General features: G+C 41.6%; 1 protein-coding gene across 11 annotated transcripts in view; it reads left to right on the top strand.

The window, feature by feature from the left end:
* Nucleotides 1–22787, top strand: part of ATP2B2 (ATPase plasma membrane Ca2+ transporting 2) — a 696441-nt gene that overhangs the window by 549000 nt on the left and 124654 nt on the right. For 9 of the 11 annotated variants that reach the window (XM_043971621.1, XM_043971693.1, XM_043971614.1 and 6 more), the window contains 3 exons: nt 1033–1158; nt 16467–16592; nt 20245–20304. In XM_043971621.1, coding sequence (XP_043827556.1) covers nt 1033–1158; nt 16467–16592; nt 20245–20304 — 312 coding nt within the window. The remainder of the gene's footprint in view (nt 1–1032; nt 1159–16466; nt 16593–20244; nt 20305–22787) is intronic. The other 2 variants (XM_043971664.1, XM_043971687.1) reach the window with 1 other exon arrangement.

The following is a 22787-nucleotide window of genomic DNA, read 5'->3' as shown; positions in this document are numbered from 1 at the left end:
GATAGATGAAGATATTATGAAAATGGGAAGTCATTAGCAGGTATAAATGCTAGTTATTATTATTTTAAGGGGGGAGATGTGAAATAACAAGATACCTAAAATGCATTCAGAATAGAAAGAAATCACTTTAAAGGAGGAGTAAATATCTGGGAGGGGGACTGGAAGGGCTTTTGTGGTGCATTAGGTGAATCTTGAAGGAAATTAGGCATTCTAAGTACTGGAGGTCAGTAAGGAGAGTATTCTAGACATGGGGCAGCCAGTCCAAAGGCCTGGAGAATACACAACTAATTATTTAGAACTTTTAGATCAGAGATGAACACCTTTTAGTTGGGATTGGGTAAGAGAAGGGAAAAGATGGAAGTGCTATGCCTTAGGTAGAGAAATCAAGCAGAAATTTCTCTCTGATACCACTGGAGAGCTAAAGAGCAGCTGGATTTTCTGTATTAGTCTAAAAGTTAGAATACAGAGAACTTAGATGTTGAATTGGAGGGGGTTATATGTGGGGACCCTCTAGCAGGGGTTCTTAAGCCGGAGTCCCTGAATTTATTTTAAAAAATATTTAAATATTAACAATATTTAATTGTTAATATATTATTATATGGGTATATTGTCATATATTATATTATGTATATATTATAATACATCACATAATTACACATTATATAATTGTTATATAATGTTGATGATAAATATTAATAATAAGTATGTAAATAGAAAAAATTTTAAAATATTTTGATACCTATTTTAATCTCATTGGTTTCCTTTGTAATCCCCTCTATTTTATTTTATGGATTTAAAACCTGGATTCTGAGAGGGGTCCCTAGTTTTCATCAGACTGTCCAAGAGGTCCATCACTCAGAAAAGGTCAAGAATCCTTGCTCTTTTGGGCAAGATCTTGATTCCAGAGTCAAATGGCCCCCTCGGTGCCCTTAAGGATACTGCAGTCTTTTGGCCTGGGCAAGGGCCAGACTTTTCAAAGAAGGATCTTCACTCACTTCCTCTTCTTTGTTCTTCCTTTGTTCCTTTGAACAGGTGACCTACTTCCTGCTGATGGGATCTTCATCCAAGGCAATGACTTGAAGATAGATGAAAGCTCTTTAACTGGAGAGTCTGACCAGGTCCGCAAATCAGTGGACAAGGACCCTATGCTGCTTTCAGGTAAGATGAGGTGATACCCTATTTCCACTGTAGAAATTCCCTCATCATCCTCTCTTTCCATAACAATTGACTGATGAAATCCTTTCCAGTTCAGAAGATGTTGTTGTCTGTTTCTCTCAGAGACCATTCCCCTTAACCCCTACTCCCCAGCCCTGCCTTATTCATGGGGAAATGTTATAAATTTTTTAGAGTAAGGGTCATTAGTTTCGAGTTCTCTCTCACTGGTTCAACCATGACTGAGGAACTAATTCTTCTGAAACTTGACTTGATTCGCTAAATAGAAACCCCCATTTCACTCTATGAAAAGCTGAACTTTGTTCTCATTCCTCCCAAACAAGATTGACATTGGAGCCAGGAAGGAGTGAGAATTGTGCCTCCTTCTCCCAGATAAACAGGAAGCAGGTATTTCCTCTGGAATATCATGGGGTCTGGCCACTGGGTTACCTTAATCTGACTTGGCTGTGAATTAAGCTTAGATGTTTAAAATGTGAGAACCTGGAAGGGATCTTTGCACATAAAAAGTTAAAATTGTTACATCTGAAAGGGACCTTAGACCATCATTGTTCTAGGCTCCAGAGCTGACCAGGTAAAGGTCAGCTTAGCTCCCTGAGGTCAGCAAGGGCCCAGCTGATCCGACTCTGTCTCTGAAGCTCCCTGTCCTTAACGTTGTGTTCTATTGTATCCCAGCACATTGGTCTCCAGTGGTTTAGCATGTTATACATTCTTCTCCTCTTCTCCCTCCCACCCCCAGGAGCAAAGTTTTACCCACACAAAGGGATGGCATTTATTTTCTGCCTCTGTCCTGAGGCTCCGCCATGAATTCTGAGAGCACTGCAGGCATTTGAAGATGTCATTCCCAGGGAGGAGTAGAGAAAAATAGGGCACCAGATTCCCTTGCCATCCATGCGCAGAGAGAAAAGTCAGAAAAAAATTTAATTTTAAAGAAATTAAAAAAAAATTTTTAAAGAGAAAAGTCAGAATGTTCTCCTTGGTTTTGGCTTCTGAGCAGACTCAATATACCTAACACCCAAGCTGGTCAGCATATTTTTGAATCCTGCTGATGGGTAGTGTGCACCCACCTTTGGATGACTCAACCCTTCCTGTGAACTTTTACCCTTGGATGGTTCTCCATGTCCTCTTTACCCTATCTGAATTCTGGCCATCATTAAGACCCATCTTTAATATTCCTTCTTCCAGTCATTGTTGACCAATCCAGACCAATAGTCTTTTATTCCTTTGAAATCCCATCACAATTCCTGTGATTTGTTTTCTTTAAAATCTAAGGCAGTATACAATTTTGACATTATTGGTAACCATTTTCATCTATGTATGTCTTGCCTTCCCAGCAAAGGGCTTTAAAAAGCATGGAGTGTAAGCTTACAAAGCACTTTTATAAACATGATCGCATCTGGGCTTTTCAACAACTCTGTAAAGTAGGTACTATTGCCATCTCCATTTTACAGAAGAGGAAACTGAGGCTCAATCAATTAACAAGCCACAGAGTGGCTTGGCCATATACCTAATATATCCATAGCAGACTGGGTAAGATCTGAACCCAGATAACTCCTGATACCCAACACAATATTCTATCTTCTATGCAACCCTGTCTCTCTTGGAGAAAGTAGCACAGCTAAGTAATTGGTGAATAAATTTATTTCTGAATTTCTTGAGGGCAGGGGCCTCTCATCTCATGCTTCTTATAGCTCTACTTCCCAGCCCAGACTAGGTGACATTTTAGGTATTTATTCAATAAATGTTGATCAAATGTGTCTTATATGAGCTTAAGTATAGTGATACCCATTCCATTCTACTTTTGCTGCATTTTGGCCAGTTTGTCAACAAGTATTTTATTAAACACTTACTATGTGCTAGGTGCTTTGCATTTTTAGGATGTCTCACTGTTCAAGGAGGAAGATGCAAGGGAAATCATGAAGAAATAATAACTTCCATTGGCACATTTGGTAGATGCTTAAATATATGCCAGGAATTTCCTAAGCACTAGGGGATACAAAGAAGGTAAAAAACACCCCCCTTGTCCTCAAGAAGCTCCCAATCTAGAGGGGAATACAACATATCAATAATTAGCTCTGTACAAAGTGGATGAGAGGTGATCTCTGGGGCGAAGGCAACTTGAGGATCTAGGAAAGCCCTTCTGCAGAAAAATTTGTAAAATGCTTTGTAGGTATTATTATCCCATTTGAACCTTAGAATAACTATAAGAGATAGGTATGAAAATAATTATTATACTCCCTTTTTTCAGATGAGAATACTGTGGCTCAGAGAGGTCAACTGACCTACCCATGATCACACAGCTATTATGCACAGGAAATAATATTTGAACAGTGATCTTCCTCTCTTTTAAATCCAGCATGGTCTCCATAATATAATGCCACCTCCCCATTCCCGGCCCATCCCACCCTCTGCCCACAGGGATTTAGGACACAAAAGAGACAGATTATTACCAACGATATATGACAATAATATAATCACCATCAATAAAAATGGCATTTATGTAACACTTTAGAGTTGGCAAAGCACAATCCATCTCATTGGACTAGAGATATTAAAAGCAAGGCTTAAGGTGCTGACATTGTCTGCATTTTAGGAGCTGGCTGTGGTTGGTGGGAGATAGGAGAGATGAATTTAGAATCACTTGGATGTTAGAGCAGAGAAAACTTTTGAAACTCATTTGATCCAAACTCCTTATTTTACAGATGGTGAAAATGAGGCCAGGAAAGGGTAAATGTCATGCCAAAGGTTTCACAGCTAGTTAGTGTCTGTGCCAGGGCTGGAATCCAGGCTCCCCAACTCCAAGGCCAGTCCTCTTTCCTGTACACCACACCATATATAGCCCTAGGGAGGGAGGGAGAATGTTCTCACTGGGCAGTGCCGTGTTTTGCTTGGTCAGAGTCCTGGACTCCCGATTTCCATTGTGAAACCAAAGACTGTGAGGAATTGATATGGCTCTTGAAAGATTGTCCTGGGCCCTCTCTTTGATTAGCAACAATAAGGAGCTCCAACATGTTCTAAGCTGTCTGGGATCCTTGGCTCTGGGGCCCCGCCTGCCTGGGTAGTTGGGTGGCCCCATGCCAGGGGCAACTCAGAGTGCAGCCAATTCCCTTTCTTTTAACATCAATAGGAAGAGTTCTTCTGATCAGGGATACTCCAACTCAAGTGCGAGAGGGGGCAAACAATCCTTTGTGCTATTTGGCTGTCCTGAGATTTAAAACAGGAAAACCTTAAAAGTGGCTGAAGCTGTTGCTAGAGAACTCTCTATTTTCATTTTGTGATTCAGCGAAAGTCATGAGAGGGCGAGGGCAGAGGGAGCAGCTGGGAGAGTCTGACAGCAAACAGGCAAATTTAATGTTAGACTGGAGGTGCCAATAGATGCACTGTTCTTGGAATGGGCTAATCCTCAGTCCAGATCTGATAACATCTCTCTTGGACCCTTTTCTCCCACCCTACCTGTAGAGGAAGGCTTTTAAGAAAATAAAAATCTTCAGGGCAACTAGGTGACACAGTGGATAGAACACTGACCCTGGAGTCAGAAGGACATGAGTTCAAAACTGGCCTCACTTACTAGCTGTGTAACCCTGGGCAAGTCACTTAGCCCTGACTGCCTCAAAAAAGTGTTAAAAAACCATGAAAATCTTCCTGGCCGTTTTTCTTGTCATCAATGTCATTTAGTTAAAAGCACCTACTGTATAAGGCATTATGCTAGACACTGGGATTAGAATGACTAAAATGAAATAGACCCTGGAGCTTACAGTTCATGGTTGGGCTGGTATATAACATATAAGTAAACACAAGACAATATAGGGGAAGAGAAAGCATTGATGGGAAGAGGGACTAGATCTATGATTTCAGTGGTCTAACAAACTCCCAAGAGAAGAGACGCCCCCTACCAAGACAACTTAGTTGCTAAGAACCCCAAGAGGTTAGGTGTCTTACCCAGTATCACCTAGTCAGTATGTGTCAGGGGTACAATTAGAACTCATGTCTTCCTGGCTCTGAGGCTGGCTATCTGTTGCCTCCACTGTGCTGCCTCTCAGTGCTTCTAGTGAGGAGGGAGAAATTCAGCAGTGAGGGAGAATAGAAAGTATGCTTGACCAAGAACCGAAAATGTCGAGTCTTGTCTCTGCTCTGTCCTCAACTAAGTGTGTGCCCTTGGGCAAAACATTTCCTCTCTATGGCCTTCTGTCTCCTCATCTGAAAAAAAGACAGCTTTAGAATGGAGAATCTTTGGGGCTGCCTCACCACCCTGACATTCTTTTCATTCTTTTCATTTGATGTCCCTCAAACCATTGGTAGTTGAGATATTTTCAGTGGGCAAGTATCTTTCCCTCTCTGAACCTCCTTCCTCATCTGTAAAAGGGAATAAACATACATACATTACCTCCCTCATGTAGCTGTTATGAAGAAAGTACTCTGAAAACCCTAAAATGCTATGAAATATGCATTATTAGTAGTAGTAATAATAGTAGCTGTCATCATTGTTACCAATGTAGTAGTAGTAGTAATAGGAGTTAGTACTAGTAATAATAGTAGTAACAATAGGAATAAGTTGTAGTAGTAGTAGTAGTAGTAGTACTAGAAGTAGTAATAGTAGTAGTAGCAATAGTAATTAGTAGTAGTAGTAGTGGAAGAAGGAGAAGGAGGAGGAGATGGTGGTGGAAGAGAAAAAGAAAAAGAAGGAAGAGGAGGACAAGAAATCTTTATAATGCTGATGAGCATAGGGATGGTGATATGGATAGGGATGCTACCATCTTGGATTTCACTAGCTCTTTTTTTCCCCCTTCCAAAAGTCACAAAGCTCTTTTCCAACTTTTCTCTATGTTGTATGACAGTTGAAGCTGGGTGATTATTGACCTTTGAAAGAGTTTGGCAATCAATGGAGAGATTCTCTCAAACAATGCAGGTCACATCCTATCAATATCTCATCTTGTACTCTGCTTATCTATGACCTTCCTTAGGTCTAGAACTCCAACAGACTTCAGAAACCATGTATTATGACCTCATGAGTGAAACAACTTTTAGAATGATAAATATGATCAAATTGATGGCCTAGATGATAAAATTGAGACCCAAAGAGGTTAAGTAACTTGTCCAAGGCACTCAGTAAGTAAAATAGCCAGACTTTGAACTAGAGTCTACTTATTCCAAATCTACCCCCAAACTAGAGGCCTTCTTTTAGGCCAGCAGTTCTTCATCTGGAGTCCACACACCCTTTGTAGGTCCATGGGTAGATTTCAAGGAGTCTGTGTATAGATTTCACTGGGTCTATGAACCTGGATGGGAAAATAATCAGTTTATCTAACTTCTAACTATAATTTAGTATTTCCTCGAATTATGACAAATATAAAGCAATAATTATGACTTTGATCATTTAAAAAATAATCTTAATTTTGAGAAGGGATTCTTAGGCTTTTCCAGACTGCCAATGGGTCCCAAGGCCTTAAAATAATGAAAGCTATATTTTTACATTGCATGGCATCTATGGAACACCCACTGCAAATGGACAATGAGTTGGGACCAGAATTGAATTAAAACTAAGAGTGTAAGTTTAGTTGCATTTGATGCTGAGCTTCACTGAGGAACAAAAGCCTATTTTTAACAGCCATGATTTACTAGGGATGCTGTCTGGTTTTGAATCTTGTAGCACTGCAGTCATCTCCAAAGAACCAAAGCTATGGGTGACCCCAGGGGAAATGGAGAGATGCATGCTGGATGTAATTAGGCTACCATGTTGAAATGACACATTTGCAAGAGGTAGTGTATACAGTTTTCCTGGAAAATGTCATGGTTAGTGGAGGAAGTGAGTCAGTGATGTGATGAGAGCAAAGGATAACAGAAGAATAGCCAAAGTGCCTTTTTGTGGGGCAATGAAGGTTGAGTGGCTTGCCCGGGGTCACACAGCTAGTAAGTTTCAAGTGTCTGAGGCTGGATTTGAACTCAGATCCTCCTGAATCCAGGGCTGATGCTTTATCCACTGTGCCACCTAGCTGCCCCCCAAGTGCCTTTTAAAAGAACATAAATCAGGTCATTGTGCTTAAGTGACTTATCTAAGCTTAGTTTGGAGAAATATCAGGATTAGAACCCAGTTTCCCACCCATAGCCCAGAGCTCTTATTGAGCTCTTCTTTTCCAAGGCCATACCACTTAAAATGAGTTGTGCTGGCCTGCTTTAGCCTAATGGATTATTGTAAGCCATCTTTCCTTTGTCATGATGCCCTTCCCCCTCCCCAAGCCATGGGTCATCTCAGGGTATCCCAGGGGCATATAATAGATGCTACATTTCTTTCTGCATTTGGGAGAGTTGAGAATTCATTTGGAAAGCCAAGTAAGAAAGCTAATTCATCTCAAATGCCTTTCCTACATGCCCCCCTTTTTTCTTTTATGCCCCAAAGCAATGAAAAGGACAAACAAGCCTCAGAAACCTGGAGCCAGAACTTGCTATTGCAATTAGAGGTCTGTAGCAATGGCAAAAATCATTCCTGATCAACTCATCTTATTGTACCACTGGAAGGCACCATGGCACAGAAGAAAGATTGCTGTATTTAGAGTCAAAGAACATGAGCTCAAATCCCTGCTCTGATACTTGGCCTGGTAGGCCTCAGTTTCCTCATATGTAAAATGAAGAAATGAAGGCTTGAACTGATTCCCTCAAAGGTCCCTTCCAGTTCTAAATCTCTGAGCCTCCAAAGCCCAGGATGTAGAGAGCCTGGTACAGGGATTTGTTGTGTCTTAAATATCCAGTATATACTTCTTCTTTTTTTTTCTTTGGGGCAATGAGGGTTAAGTGAATTGTCCAGGGTCACACAGCTAGTAAGTGTCAAGTGTCTGATGCTGGATCTGAACTCGGGTCCTCCTGAATCCAGGGCTGGTGCTTTATTGCTGGTGCTTTATCCACTGTGCCACCTAGCTGCCCCCAAGCTTTTTTTCTTTTTTAATATTTGTTGATAATAATATCAGCTGGCATCTAGATAGCCCTTGCCAAGTAATTGGCCCAGATTATCTCACTGGTTCCTCAACCCTGTGGAGATACTGTGGTTATGGTTATCATCCCTTTTAAGGTTTAGAGAGGTTAAGTCATTTGCCCATGGCCATATGGCTAGTAAGTTTTTCTTTGGGGACATCCAAACCCAGGCTTGCATGTCCCCAAGTCCACCAGAACTCTGCCTGTGGGCCATGATGCTGGGAAAGATGATTCATTAGCTAGGAAGAAGAATATATTTCAAAACCTTGCACTTGGGAAGTAACTTCGCCAACCATTTACTCCAATCTATGCCTGAGTATGTATCACATCCTTAATGAATGTCATTGAGCCTCTCCTGGAAAAGCCCTGGTGATAGGGAACTTACTACCTCCTGAAGAAGCCCATTTCACTTTGGAACAGCTCTCATTATCTGAAAGCCCCCCCCCAATTATGTTAGACCTAAATTTGCCTCTCTGCATTGTACTTGGTGGATAGACACTTGATAAATATTTGTGAAATGTTTATTGAAGAAGATGGCAGTGTTTCAGGATGCTGAGGAACCCAGTTCTCCCACAGATACTGCAAGAAACCTCTAAAAATGGCCCAGAAGGGACAGTGATAAAGACAACCAAAGAGAATCTTTAATGAGCCCCTCTATCCAGGGCAGGACCACACAAAAAAATTCCATAATCTTGCAGAAGCGTTGATGAGGGTATGCCAGGGGAGGTGGGAGGTACAATATGAAGGAATCTAATCCCACAGTAGGAGATAGGGCAAGACCAGTGCTCAGCACAGTGAAATGAATCCCAGGGGCCCAATTTGCTACTATAGCAGGAGAAGACACCAGACCAGCAGCCAGGCAATAATGGTTTATTCCAGCAGCAAGACTGCCTGGGCTTAAACTATGGAAGAAAGTCAGACAATTCTCACAAAAGTAGGCCGAATCTTAGCCACTGAATTCATGATCAAGTAGGGCTCATGCATATCAATCAGGATTATGGGAACCAACTTTAGTGCAAACACTAGCTCCTAATATAGAAGCTGAGGCTGGAGAAAAGTAAATTTTAAAAAATCTTTAGCATAACAAGAAAATACCTTGGATTGTAAGAAACCTACGGGATGAAGCAAAAAGAGGTTAAATATGTGAGCAGTCCACCTGGAACCTTAGAAAAAGGATATCCTGGCTACAAGGACTAGATGAACATCTGGAAGAAATGAAACAAGTGATCCAAAATGGAATGGACAGGAAGGGGAAAATGGCAAAGAGAATTAGTACCTAAGAATCAACTCTGGTGAACTTCACCCAAGAATTAGACTCCTGGAAAATTGGAATGGGCCAATGAGAAAATCACCACAATCATCTCTTTAGAACCAAAGCTGTGAGTGACTCAAGGGGAAATGGAGAAATGAATGCTGAACGTAGTAGCTAGGCTGTAGTATTTTTCCAGGAATGACATTTGGGTAAGATATAGAGCAATGACTCCATGAGACACTAAAAATGTTAAAGCAAATTGAAAGATTGACTCCAAATAAATTGATGTTTCTTCTGTGTCATGCTGACTTCCCTTAGCTGGTGTAGGCATAAGGAGAGGCCATTCCAATCATGGGAACAAATTTGGGAATCAAAGTGAACAAAGGCACCAAGGTGCTGGGAGAGATCAGAATGAGATCAGTGAAGGGTAAGTAGTTTAGGTTGGATAGAATGTTAAGTAGGTGAAGGGGACAGGTATGTGATAAAGCTGTAAAGGTAGACTGGAGCCAGATTATAAAATGCCTGCTTAAGTAAGTCATTTAACATGTATCTGCCTCAGTTTCCTCTTCTCTATAAATGGGGATAATTATACCACCTACTTCCCAGAGTCATTGTGAGGATCAAATGAGATAATGTTTATAAAGGATTTTGCAGACCTCTAAAATGCTATCTAATAGGTAGCTATTGTTACCATTCTTATTTAAGTTGGTGCTCTACACATATCTCTAAAGTAATCTCAGAATTCTCCCCTCTCCAGGTTGCCCAAGGAGTCTCTGAATTAGGACAGCCACTGTGTTTCTGCTCTTGAATTAGTAACACCTTATTGTTTTCCCATCAAGGCAGAGAAAAAGGCAAGAATCCCAGAGGCCTGAGCTCAGAAACAACAGGCATGGCGATGGCCAAGTCAAATAAAGCAACAAAATGAGGTCTGATTGAGGAATCAGGTCATTTGGTGCCTGAAGAAAAAACACTCAGAATCAGAATCTCTTCCTTACCACTGAATACCTAGCGAGGGCTGGATCCCCAGTCGGCAAGACCTAGAGAGAGACAAGGCCCTAGTTTTCAAAGCTCAGAGGGTTTGACTGAAGAGCTGAGTGCATTACGTTGTTGGAAAGATATGGTCGTTTCACATCCTATGGGGATTTTGTAAAAAACAAACAAACAAAAACCCCAGTCATTTCTACCTAGGGAAAGGCTTATGGTACTGGACAAATCATCTCACTTCTGTGGGCCTCCATTTTCTCTTCTGTAAAAGCAAGGAGTTGGGCTTGGCAGGGGAAGTTTCATCTATTTATTTAAATCCTCAGCCCTTAGCGCAGTTCCAGGTATACAGCAAGCACTTACACAATTCTTGTTGACCAACCGACTAGCTGTGGTGGGGGGAGCTGTGACTTTGGAATCACAGGGCTTGGTCCTCATTTTGCTATTCACAAACTGTGTGACCTTAAGTGGGAGGCAGTGGGACAGAGTAGATGAGGGGGCTGGACTCAGGGATAAGTTCACATCCTGTGGTTAATACTTGCTAGCTGTGTGACCCAGGACAGATCACTTAAGCCCAGGCTGCTCTCTAAGACAAAGTTTGTTACAGAAGCTTTACAGTTTGCATTGATGGATGGAGTTCCCATGCTTGGAGTTTCTCCCTGCACCATATCATTAGTCCTACATGTCTAAGGCAGAAATCTGAATTAGTTGAACTGTGTGGGAGGATTGGATTCAGAGGTATCTCACAGCTGTGATCCCTGTACACAGAGGATCACTAAGTGTCCTTCCAGCTCTGACGTACTTTAGTTTTGTGAGTCCAGCTCATGCCTTGAATATTCTTACAACCTTCTAACTGATCTCCTCTAGCATAGACCTGCCCCAACCCCTGCCACCCCACACCTTATTCCACACAAGCTACTAACAGGATCCATTGAAGATACCTTTTTTGCACATGTTACACACCCATTAGAAGCTTTCTGTGACTTCCCATTTCCTATTGAATAAAGTTCAGGGGGGCAGCTATATGGTGCAGTGGATAGAGCACCAGCCCTGGAGTCAGGAGTACCTGAGTTCAAACCCGGCCTCAGACACTTAAGACTTACTAGCTGTGTGACCCAGGGCAAGTCACTTAACCCTCATTGCCCCACTTAAAAAAAAGTAAATAAAATAAAGTTCAAACTCAGGCCCTCCATCAATCCTACTTGGAGCTAATTGCCCTACCCAGACTTCTCTGCTCACCAATCATGAAACATATTTTTTTTCCATTTCCTGCCTGGAGTCATCCTGTTTTCTCCACCTGAATTCACCTTTTCCTAATTTATCTGGTCCCATTTTTCTCAACAAATTACACCCATCTTTTATGGCCCTAAGACATAGGTCTGACCATATTACTCTTCTCCTCAAAAACTTTCATTAGCTCCCAATTGGCACAAGGATAAAATACAAATTCTTTAGTCTAGTATTTGGGGCTCTCTGTAGTCATTCTCCAACCTGCCTTTTTGATCCATTACTTCCCTTTACACAATCTGCTCAACTAGACTACTCACTGATCCCCAAATGTAGCATACTCTCTTCTGGCTGATCCTCATATCCAGGTATGAGAATTCCTTCCTCACCTTCACTTAATATCATCTTTCTCTTTCTTTAGGAGTCATCTCAGGTGCCATATCTGCTATGACTTCTTCCCCATCTCCAGTTATTTGTGGCCTTTCCATCCTCAGATAATCCTAGAGTACTTTGTCTCTCACCTTTTCTCCCATCATCCCCTACTTTGCATTATACTTATCTGTTTACATGGTCCATCCTCTGCAGTAAACCATAAACTCCTTGAGGTCATAGATTGTCATTGTTCAATCTTTGGATTCCTAACAACAAATATAAATCTGGAAGACACTTAATAAATGTTTATTGACTTAATAAAGGCCAGGCACAGTGTCATAGTGGGAAGAGGGCTGAACTCAGAGTCCAGACTTGAGATTGAATCCTGCTTCTGACATTTATTGGCTATATGGCCTTGGATAAGTTGTTAAATCATGCAGTCTAAGTTTTCTCATCTGTAAAATAGGTTAGTATTACTAACTCCAGCTACTTACTAGACAGATTCACAGGGCCATTGTGAGGAAAGTAGTCTGCAGGCCTCAGAATGCTATATAACTGAGTTATTTGTATTCAAAGACAACATTACATTCTTCCTAGAGTCTTCTCAGTACTTACCATCTTCCTTCCTCTGAAGACTAAATAGTTCTTATCAGTACCATCCATCACACTTAGGGTACATGAATTTCTATGATAGGAGGAGGAGCCATTAACTAAGAATAATTTCCATTTTCACTAACATTTAATTAGAATGTATGCATTTCTACACATTCTTAAAACTATAGCAGAATATGGAAGACTGAGTGCTACCACATTTTTTTCCCAATGGCCCATGACACAAACGAGGCTAAAAACCTTTGCTAGATTATATAATTTGTGAAAAAAAAGTACTGAACTTGGTGCTGGAGATGATTTCAAACATATCCCACCTCTATGATTCTGGGCCAATTGGTTCACCACTCCAAGCCTCAGTATGCTCATCTAAAAATAAGGATATCATAACTTATTTGTACCATCTGTCTTCCAGGGTTCTTAGGAGGAAAATGCTTTGTAAAATTGAAAAGGTGTGCTATGAAAGGACAAGTTGTTATTATAATCATCTCCGAGACTATCAGTTGCAGAGCTGATATGCATCAGTAGAGATGTGTCCTCATCAGGGATGCCTTGTCTCAATTTTCACTGAAGTCGAGGCCAAGAATTTATTTAGTCTAATCCCTTAATTATACAGATAAGGAAACTGGGTTTTCTGGAAATGAAGTGACCTGCCCAAGGTCACACAGGTACTCAGCAGCAGAAACAGGAGTAGAATCCAGGCTTAGGATCATTGGATCAGAGATTTAGACTTAGAGGTCACACTGAGTTCAACCCCCTCATTTTGAAGATGAAGAAATTCAAATGGAGACGTTAAATAACTTGTCTAGAGTCACACAGCTGATAGAAGCTGGGTTGAACCCGTCTTTCTGGTTGCAGCTTCAGCTCTCTGTCCCACTGTGCTACTTTACCTCTGACATAATTTAGTGCATTTTCATCATACTACACTTTCTCTCTCTCTCTCTCTCTCTCTCACACACACACACACACACACACACACACACACACACACAAACACACAAACACACAAACACACAAACACCACACAAATGCACACACTATTCTCTTTGTCCCATTTTTAAATGCATATCCCTTAGGGAGGGGTAACAAAATACATCCCTCATACCTACCTTTGGGCAATTCAGTCAACAAGCATTTACTGCTCAGGAGGTAAGTTCCCGGCGCTGTCCTAGGTGCTGAAACAAACTATGAAACAGACCCTACTCTCAAGGGGCTTAAATTCTACTGGGGATACAGCATATTGATATATAAGCAGTTATCTTTCCACTACACTCCCACGTCCCAATTCTTATGCTACCAACCAGGTAGAAAGACCTTAGTTGCTTAAATAAGCCATGAATCAGGCGTAAGGTGCTAACTCCTATGTTCTAGGAAGCTATAAGGAGATTTGCTGGGCTGTTCTTTTTAGTCTCCTATATCAAATGAGGCCTCCATGAGCTGGCTCTAATAAAGTTTCACTCTGTCTAGGTTGAGACATTGGAGAGATCCCCAGTAAGATATGTGTGAATAGATAAAAATGTGATTTGGAGGTCTGATTATCTTTGGTGGAAATTGGCCCTGGTTGCCAGTTTTTGCTTTTTCCATCCCTTCTTCTAGATCCGATGGAAAAACAAAACAAAACATTAAGATAGGATTTGTAACATCCTGGACTTTAGTTGGGGGCAGGTTAAATAAGCTATATTTAATAAGAATGGGCCTGGGGCAGCTAGGTGGCGCAGTGGATAGAGCATTGGCCCTGGAGTCAGGAGCACCTGAGTTCAAATCCGGCCTCAGACACTTAACACTTACTAGTTGTGTGACCTTGGGCAAGTCACTTAACCCCAATTACCTCACTAAAAAAAAAAAACAACGGGCCTGAAAACTTTGTCATATATTGCCTTTTTAATTTTTAATCTTTAGAGAATCCAAGGTGATTGATGCCTCAATTTTGTCTTTCTATGGCATGGGTAGGATTTTTCTGACAATCTAAGAAGGGAGTAGAGAGATAAGTTGAAGGACCCCTGATTATAGTCTAGTGATTATCCTGAGTTAAAAATATGTCTGAGCTTCTGACTCAGTTCCATTTCATTTTGTGGGTCTCTGTGTGTCACTGGACCCAGAAGTCTGGGGAAGTCTGTGGGCCTTTTCTTAGAATAATGTTTTTAAATGATTAAAATATATTACAAAGAATTACAAAGGAAACCCATTAGTGAAAGGACAAAGCTGATACTTAACTGGTACTTTCTTGTAAATTTAATTAAAAGTAGAACAAATCAAAAAGATCGCAATAAACATGGACTAAGCATGTATAATAACTATATGTACTGTTAATATCTCACTTACCTGGAATGTACCTACCTAGTAGCTTATGAAGAACACCAAGAGAACACAGAACAAGTACAATGGGCCCAATGACTTTCTATATATGTTGCTATATTTTAAGTTTTTACTCCCTGAATGTGTATTAAATGGAATTACCTTGTGCTTGATGTATGGAGCATTCCTTGGTACTTAAAAGCCTAGTATTATCCTTAAGGGGTATGAGTCCCAGGGCTCTCCTAATGCAGGTAGGTGGTGCAGTTGATGAAGCACTGGAGCCGGAGTCAGGAAGATCTGAATTCAAATTTGGCCTCAGACATTTGCTTGCTGTATGACCCTGCACGGTGCCTTCATTTTTGCTGCATCAGTTTCTTCATCTATAAAATGGGGATAATAATAATAGCACCTACCTTTTAAGGTTGTTGTGACAGTCAAATAAGACGTTTGTAAAGCACCTGGAACATAGTATACACTTAATGAATACTTATTCCTGTCTTTGGTCCAGATGTTCTTAACCTTAAATATGGCATAGGACCCTTTGCCAGCCTACAGAAGCCTATAAAGCCCTTAGTAAAATGTTTTTAAAAGGAAAGAAGTCATATTGAAATCCATTTATTGACATATTTTTTAAAATTTTTGAGCCTAAATTAAGGATTGTTGAGAGTATTAGGATCAGGATTGTCTTTCATGAGAACAGAACTCAAGACTCTTTCTTCTGTAATTTGAAGCATGACACAAAAGAACTGTAACATGGCTACATAGAGCAGTGGATAAAGCTGGATTCAAGAAAAGCTGAATCCACATATTGCCTCAGGCACTATCTATGTGACCCTGGGCTAGTCATTTAACCATTCTGCTTCAGTTTCTTTAGCTGCAATATGGGCATAGTAATAGCACTCCACCTCAGGGTTGTTGTGAGCATTAGATACAACTACACACAAAGAGTAGAGAGCTTTTCAAATTCTAAAGCATTAGAGACATGCTAGGCTTTATTAATATTAATAAGAAGGCATCATTTCCTCCCATAAGCAAAATTTGGTTGAGAAAAGAAAAAAACATGATGAAAGGAAAAATGGTGTGGTGGGAAGATCACTGGACCACAGTGTCAGGAAAGAGAAGGGTCATATTTACTGTGTGAGCATGTACAAGTCACATAACTTCCCTCAGCCTCAGTTTCCCTCTCAGTAAAACTAGGAGAACCAACTATAATACATGTGATAACTACCTCCCATTGGAATAATTTCCTGGAGAGCCAGAACTTTCCATTTTTGTCTTTATCTTCCACAATGACACATAGTATATGCTTAATAAAGTTGAATTGAATTGAATTGAATTGAATTGTTATTCAGCTGGTAGGAAGAACAAGCAAGAGGCTAGTGCCTGCAAAGTGCTTTGTAATCATTAGTGGCATTAATGCCAATGGCAGTTTTGATTGTTATAGGACACTCACAACTAGCTCTGAATAGCAGGATCTTTGAGAGGAGAATTGAGAGCCTGCAGGAACTGCAATCCTGTTCAGTTAGGGTGAGGTCAGGGGCTGGACTGGGAAGTGTGGGTCCAATGCTAACATGACTCTCCTTTCCCTTCCCATCAGGGACCCATGTGATGGAGGGCTCTGGCAGGATGCTGGTCACCGCTGTGGGAGTGAACTCTCAGACTGGCATCATCTTTACGTTGCTTGGGGCTGGTGGTGAAGAGGAAGAAAAGAAAGACAAGAAAGGTAACTCCCCTCTCCTGTCACTAGTTGTTCCTGAGTCCAATGTGTGCCATTCTTTTAGGAACTTGGCTGGGGGCAGCCAAGTAAAGGCTTTCCACACTACCATCCACTCTCAGGTGCAGGCAAATTCCTTCAGCACTTAGACCAGCTGTGTCGTCATGTTCTGCCCTTAAGCAATGGACTCCTTTTTAGAAAATACTGTTTTTTTTGTCTTGTCATGTCATATCATTCAGCCCACCCATGTGTTTTGTTTTTTTTCTGTTGTCTGTGGGAGGTGGAGCTGTTGATACCATGCTATGGACTGATCCATCATTTTCTCTACTTAAGGGTAGCAAGAGAGGAGATGGCTGTCTCTATCTATGCCTTTTGTGTTGAGTGGAACTACAGGATTACCAAAATTCTTCCTGGCTTCCATTTGAACTTTTATGCTGTGCATATAGTAACCCTTGACCTCTCCCTCTCCACCCACATTGAATAGAAATTCATGAATGTGTACTTTCCCTTAACCAGTCAGAGGACACAATCCAATCTTTTGATTTCTCAGATGGTTATGGCTCTGGATATCAATGATCATTCTTCCAGGCTGAGTCAGTGCCAGTTACTATGAAGGGAAGAGTTGAATGATCATGCAAGGCAAATGAGACAGAGAAGGAATTAGGAGTGTGAATAAGTTATGTAAAGAGCTAAAGAAGATCCAACAAGGTCACTCACAAATCTTAGAAAGTCTTCAAAAAGTTGCTCATCCTCCCTCTTGGTGGTAGTGGTATGGATAAAGCCTGGATTTTCTTCTTGGAAAGATGATTTTAAATAGCTGGAGGGATACTCCAGGACATGGAAAAGAAACAGTGAGTCCAGGCCTGTATCAGTGAACCCTTGCTGGCTCTTCTCAGGACAATAGGCCTCCAGGTTGTGAGGGACATTTAAACTTGACCTTCTCCCAACTTAAAAAGAAAATATAAAATGGTGGATGAGCTGATAAGTTCCCTCTGTGACAAGTACTTTTGTTGTACTATGAGGCCTCTCCAAGCATCTTCAGACTCCCAATATCTTAGGCTACTCACAGTTTGAATTCCAGACCACTTAGACTTAATAAACTATCTTCCAGCTGTTTCCCTCTTAATGTACTCTCATACTTCCTGACCTTTGTTAGGGAAAACAGTTTTTGAGCATTATTCCCAATTGCTTTCTTTACTCACAAAGCTTAGTATAACTCTCACAGTTGAGCTTTGTTAAGATTCCAATCTAAGAGCTAACAGAGATGATCTTAGTAAGATATTGTTTTATGGCTCCCCATAGAGGAATGGGCTCGATCATAGACAAACAACCTTCTCCCCCCCACCCATCCTCCCTTCTTGTAGTCTCCCCAGGGAGTGGGTAGTTCGCTGAAACCCAAGAGGCAGCCCAGCTGCTTCTAACCAGCAGTGGCAGAGATTTCAGAGAAGACTGTTTGAAGGATGGCATATAGAGTGGTTACATACACAATACATATGCTGAGGAAATTAGGATATGTAGTCATCACTGAGCCAATACTTTTGTCCTGTTTTTTCTTGGTGTCCCTAAAGGGGGCATTACCGAACCTCATTTTAACAATGGCTTTTGAATGAGGAATATTGACCTTGAAGCTTGGACAAGTCACTTCTCTCTGGACCTCAGTTTCCTCCTCTAAAGTGAGGGATTGGACTAGATGGACTCTTGGGTTCTAAGGCATGGATGCCAAGTCAACCACCTCCTCAAGGGGAGCATTTTGGTGAGGCTCTAAGGTCTTATAGGGATGGCTCCTTTTCCCATTCCTGAACATATTCAGCCTGGTCCTGAGTTATAAGAGAGAAGATATACTAGGGGCAGGGCTAGGACTCAGAGAGGTACCTTGTGTCAAGAAGCTACAGAATGTGTGAAACATGGTGTCCAACAATAAAACGGAATTTTATTTAAAAAAAAAAAAGCTACAGAAAATTTCCCTGGGGCAGCCATTGTAGGGAGAGAGAGCTCCCTCCTTCCCACACTACCACCACTAGTCAGGCCCAGCAGGCCCCTTTCTTCAGAAGTCTGTCATAAATTATGGCCACTTACAAGTTTACATTTTAGTTTGACCCTGGTATATGTGAGCATGTGTGTGTGTGTGTGTGTGTGTGTGTGTGTGGGGAGAGAGAGAGCGAGCACTGACATATATCTCCATCATTAATATGTTTTAAAAATCATCACACAGGTGTGACCAAAGTGGATGGCCTTCAGCTTCCAGGTACAGTAAGAAATGCCTCAGGGTAGTTGACATTTTTCATAGTAACACTGTCCCCCAGGGCACTCAGGGTCCATTAAGACCCACACATAACCATCCCATGCTACAAGTCAGTACCCAACACTTGACAACACTACACAATGTTACATAGCTGGTCATGCTCCATATGACACCATAAAGTATGACATTCCAACATAAGAACCTACTTACATGACCATGTCATGTGACAGTTTTACCTCATATCACTATATCAAATGAAATAACAATGCACAAATGTATACATACCAACATACAGTGTGAGAAACCACTCAACACTATACAATATAACATGCAACCATAAAGTATGATATAACACCATACACTGTAACATCCCAACACCATCATACAGTATGACACAACCCATATTCCACTATGGAGGGTGGCATATTGCTGTAGAGTAGGACACACCACTACATAAAACCACATACCATCATACTACCTACCACTTCACCTTAACTTACAGAACATGAATATTACCCTCGTGCTTATTGTTTGCCAGCTTGAGAAATGGAAATATGGTATAAATTTGGAATTCTTGATAATTTTTGAGAATTAAAATCTAGAATTGACCAGTGTAGGAGTGACCAGAGCCAATAAACACATTGAAGACACATCTATTAAATTTTATTTTATTTATTTTTGGTGAAATGCAATAAATCATCTTGTAGCTTAATCATTAACCTTAGGATCATTGGCCTCTTGGATCTCTGAAGTTCCCTTTTTTGGATGCTGGTCAGAAATTCCAGAATTAGGCTGGCTTCCTTGTGACAATGGTTTGTCCTGACAAGTTATTAGCTGGGACTTATTTGAGAAGTTCTAGGTCACAGTTAAGCTACTTTCAGTTATGCAGTAACTCTACCCAGACCTGGGAGCATGTCTCCTAAGGGCAAATGGAATTGTTTCTCATGTAGTTTCATATCAAGAAGGCTGACATACACACAACTCAGCCAATATGTAGTTGAGAAAAAGGGTATTCATTCCATTTCTGTGTGACCAATTAGAGCTCCAATCCAGCTAGAGCAATCCCAAGCATCCCTAGCAGAGTGGGACCCAGCACTAGACAGTGTTTGTCCTCTCCAGCCTTTATTTAATATCTTCCCATAATTATTTTCAAGATATTCCACATATGAGTTTTCCCCCTAGCTTTTCTGACATTTTTGTGATGGCATCTCATTTTTCTAACATTATGTTACTTAATTTTCAAAAAAGTTTTTCCCCCCAAGAGAACAAAGCCATGTTAATTCCATAAATGTTGCTATTTTTGTCATGTGAATTTGTTCATGTTATTATTATTATTATTATTATTATTATTATTACGTACTATTCTTTTTATCCATTATTACTCAGTAGATTCTTCCCACCCCTCCCACCCTCCTGCAGCTACAGATGGTGCAGCAGGTGCAAATACCACCGATAATGCAAATTCCAGCTTAGTCAATGGTACGTCAAGAATACTGAGCTTTTGGGTTTTCTTTGGTGGACTTCTCTTCCAATTCTCTCTCTCTTCTTTCTCTTTCTTTCTCTTGGCTCGCCTCTTCCTCTTCTCAACAGCACACGTGGTGTATGTGCATGTGTTATCTTGGGATAGTGCCTCTTCCCTACACTCTGACAGTAGCTTATAAGAGGGGCCACGCTACTATCAACCCTCAGGGCGAGATCAGCCACAGGAAAAGCTCAAGCTGTCCTGAGAGCCACCTGTTTTGAAAAGGAAGCCCATCTCCTCAAACTGGCCCTCGGTGCCGCTTTGGGGAAGCTGTGGCTTTGGAATGGAGCAAGGGGGACAGGGGACAGTGAAATTGATGAGCATTTGGTGAAAAAATCTTCTCACCAAACCCTTGCAAAATGCTCCCCTTGAGATATGCTCCTTTCTTCCAGCGTGACACTCTCATAAGCCTACTTAGTCTCACCATAGCTTTGGGAAACAAATGGCCCGGGGTCAGGAATCTGGTTCTGAAGCAACATGACCACACTGTGGACCGCTCTCAGTTCTGAGCACTGGCACCCATAAGTATTGTCTGTGAGGGAGAGATGCCTTTGTTCATCTATTTGCCCATGCTTCTGGCTTGGTCTCCGGGTCAAGCATCAAGGGCTCTGGTCCTTCACTCCAAAATACAACCTCAATGAATTTTGATATTGTCTCACCTACAGTTTCGTGACCCCATCCTGTGGCATGCTGGTACTTTAGCCAGTACCTTTCTTCATAGTCTTTCAAATCATGAATGGGTAGACATTTAGCTTAGGCCCTGAAGTAGCTCTTTCTTTTGTTTTGTTTTTTCCTCAATGATTCTGGACTAGCATTATCTGCTGTTGGCTGTGCTGTGCAGTGTATGTTCCCCCAAATTCTGCATTCTCTTAGAGCACCTTTTGAGTAGGGGAGGGGGGCAATTGGGTGGAAATCCTGCTGGGTATGGGTGGTCTTGACTTTGACCTTGGTGGCTAGGCCTCAGAAGCTTCGGTGCACACCAGGAATGAAGAAGAGAAGCTTTCTTGCAGGTTGGAGGTGATCACAGTCAATCATGATCCTTTTTGTGGACTGGTCAAATGATGGAAATGGGGTTTTGGAAGATGACTCATGGCAACTATGCATCTATTAGACTGTTAAGTAAAGCAGAGTTTAAACAGGGTTAGCCTGGTGTTGAGCAGGATAAAGCAGAGATTCTCCTAGGTGTCTCCCAATCCCTGGCATTTTCTTGAATAAGATCAGTCCTTTTTCTATTTAGCTACCTACATCATAGTCACCCCAAGCTATAGGATTTGGGGGGGAGAAAGAGGTGCTGAGAAAGAGGCTTCCTTCAGCTTTCTCATTATGCATTAATTATCTCAAGTCCAGTCAGACCATGTCTGCCCTAGGGAAATCACCTGCAACATTCTAGCCACATCTTGATGTGAAATATGTATGTGCCCTGACACCATTCAAAGTGTCTGGTGAAGGGGCAGCTAGGTGGTGAAGTGGATAAAGCACCGGCCCTGGATTCAGGAGGACCTGAGTTCAAATCCGACCTCAGACACTTGACACTTACTAGCTGTGTGATCCTGGGCAAGTCACTTAACCCCCATTGCCCCACAAAAAACAAAAACAAAAACAAAGTGTCTGGTGAATCTATAGAGGCCATTGCAAGGCCAGGTGGAAGGGATCCCTACAGGAACCCCTGGTCCTTTGCACAGGAATTTGGCTGGCTGCCCAGTATTCACTCGATGCCAACTTCTTGAGAGAGGAGGGCAGCTGTTAATTTACCTTCCTCCCTCAGAGTTACATCATGCAGAAGAAAATGGGGATGGGTGACTTCGACTGATTCAGGCAGCTCTGCTGTCTGTAGATTTCAGCAGGAAGGACATAGTGGAAGGCTCTGGGGGAAGGTTACACTCTACAGAAGTTTAAGGGCAGCTCAGTCTGCTTTAGGGAAGGTACTGTTTATTTCAGAAAGTTTAACTGATTTTCCATGGAAGAGAGGGAAGATAATCCATGTCAGAAAAGGGCTGTAATCAGCCCCACCATCCTCTACTTGTGGCTCTGTAGAAGGATGAAGATCTAGGTTGAGGAGTGCTTTATTCCCCTCTCCCACCCCTCTGGAGAGGGGAACTCTTCTTAAGGATGGTTCCCTGAAAGGGTGTCAGCCAGAGGAAGGCAAGAGGAGGCAAACAATCCTTTTCCTTTCCTTTGGCTTTAACGCCTCCCTCCTTAAATGAGATGGGGGAAGCGGGAGGAGTGGGGTCTGTGTTGTCCTCTCTTCCAGTGGCAGCTGTGTTTAGTGGCCGAATTACCCTTGGACATGCCCACTTCCAGGAAGAGAAAGCGAGAGTCCCTCTGGTGCTGAAGGACAGCTCAGTAGCTCCTTAAAGAAACATGGCCCCCGGAGACAAGAGGGAAATGAAGGCCTTGTGGGTTATATTTAGAATGCTATTTTGGGAGTTGATCTGAGCTC

Source organism: Dromiciops gliroides, chromosome 1, assembly GCF_019393635.1.
Source record: "Dromiciops gliroides isolate mDroGli1 chromosome 1, mDroGli1.pri, whole genome shotgun sequence".
NCBI lineage: Eukaryota > Metazoa > Chordata > Mammalia > Microbiotheria > Microbiotheriidae > Dromiciops > Dromiciops gliroides.
Note: the sequence above shows the minus strand (reverse complement) of the source record. Positions and strands in the feature narration are given on the sequence as shown.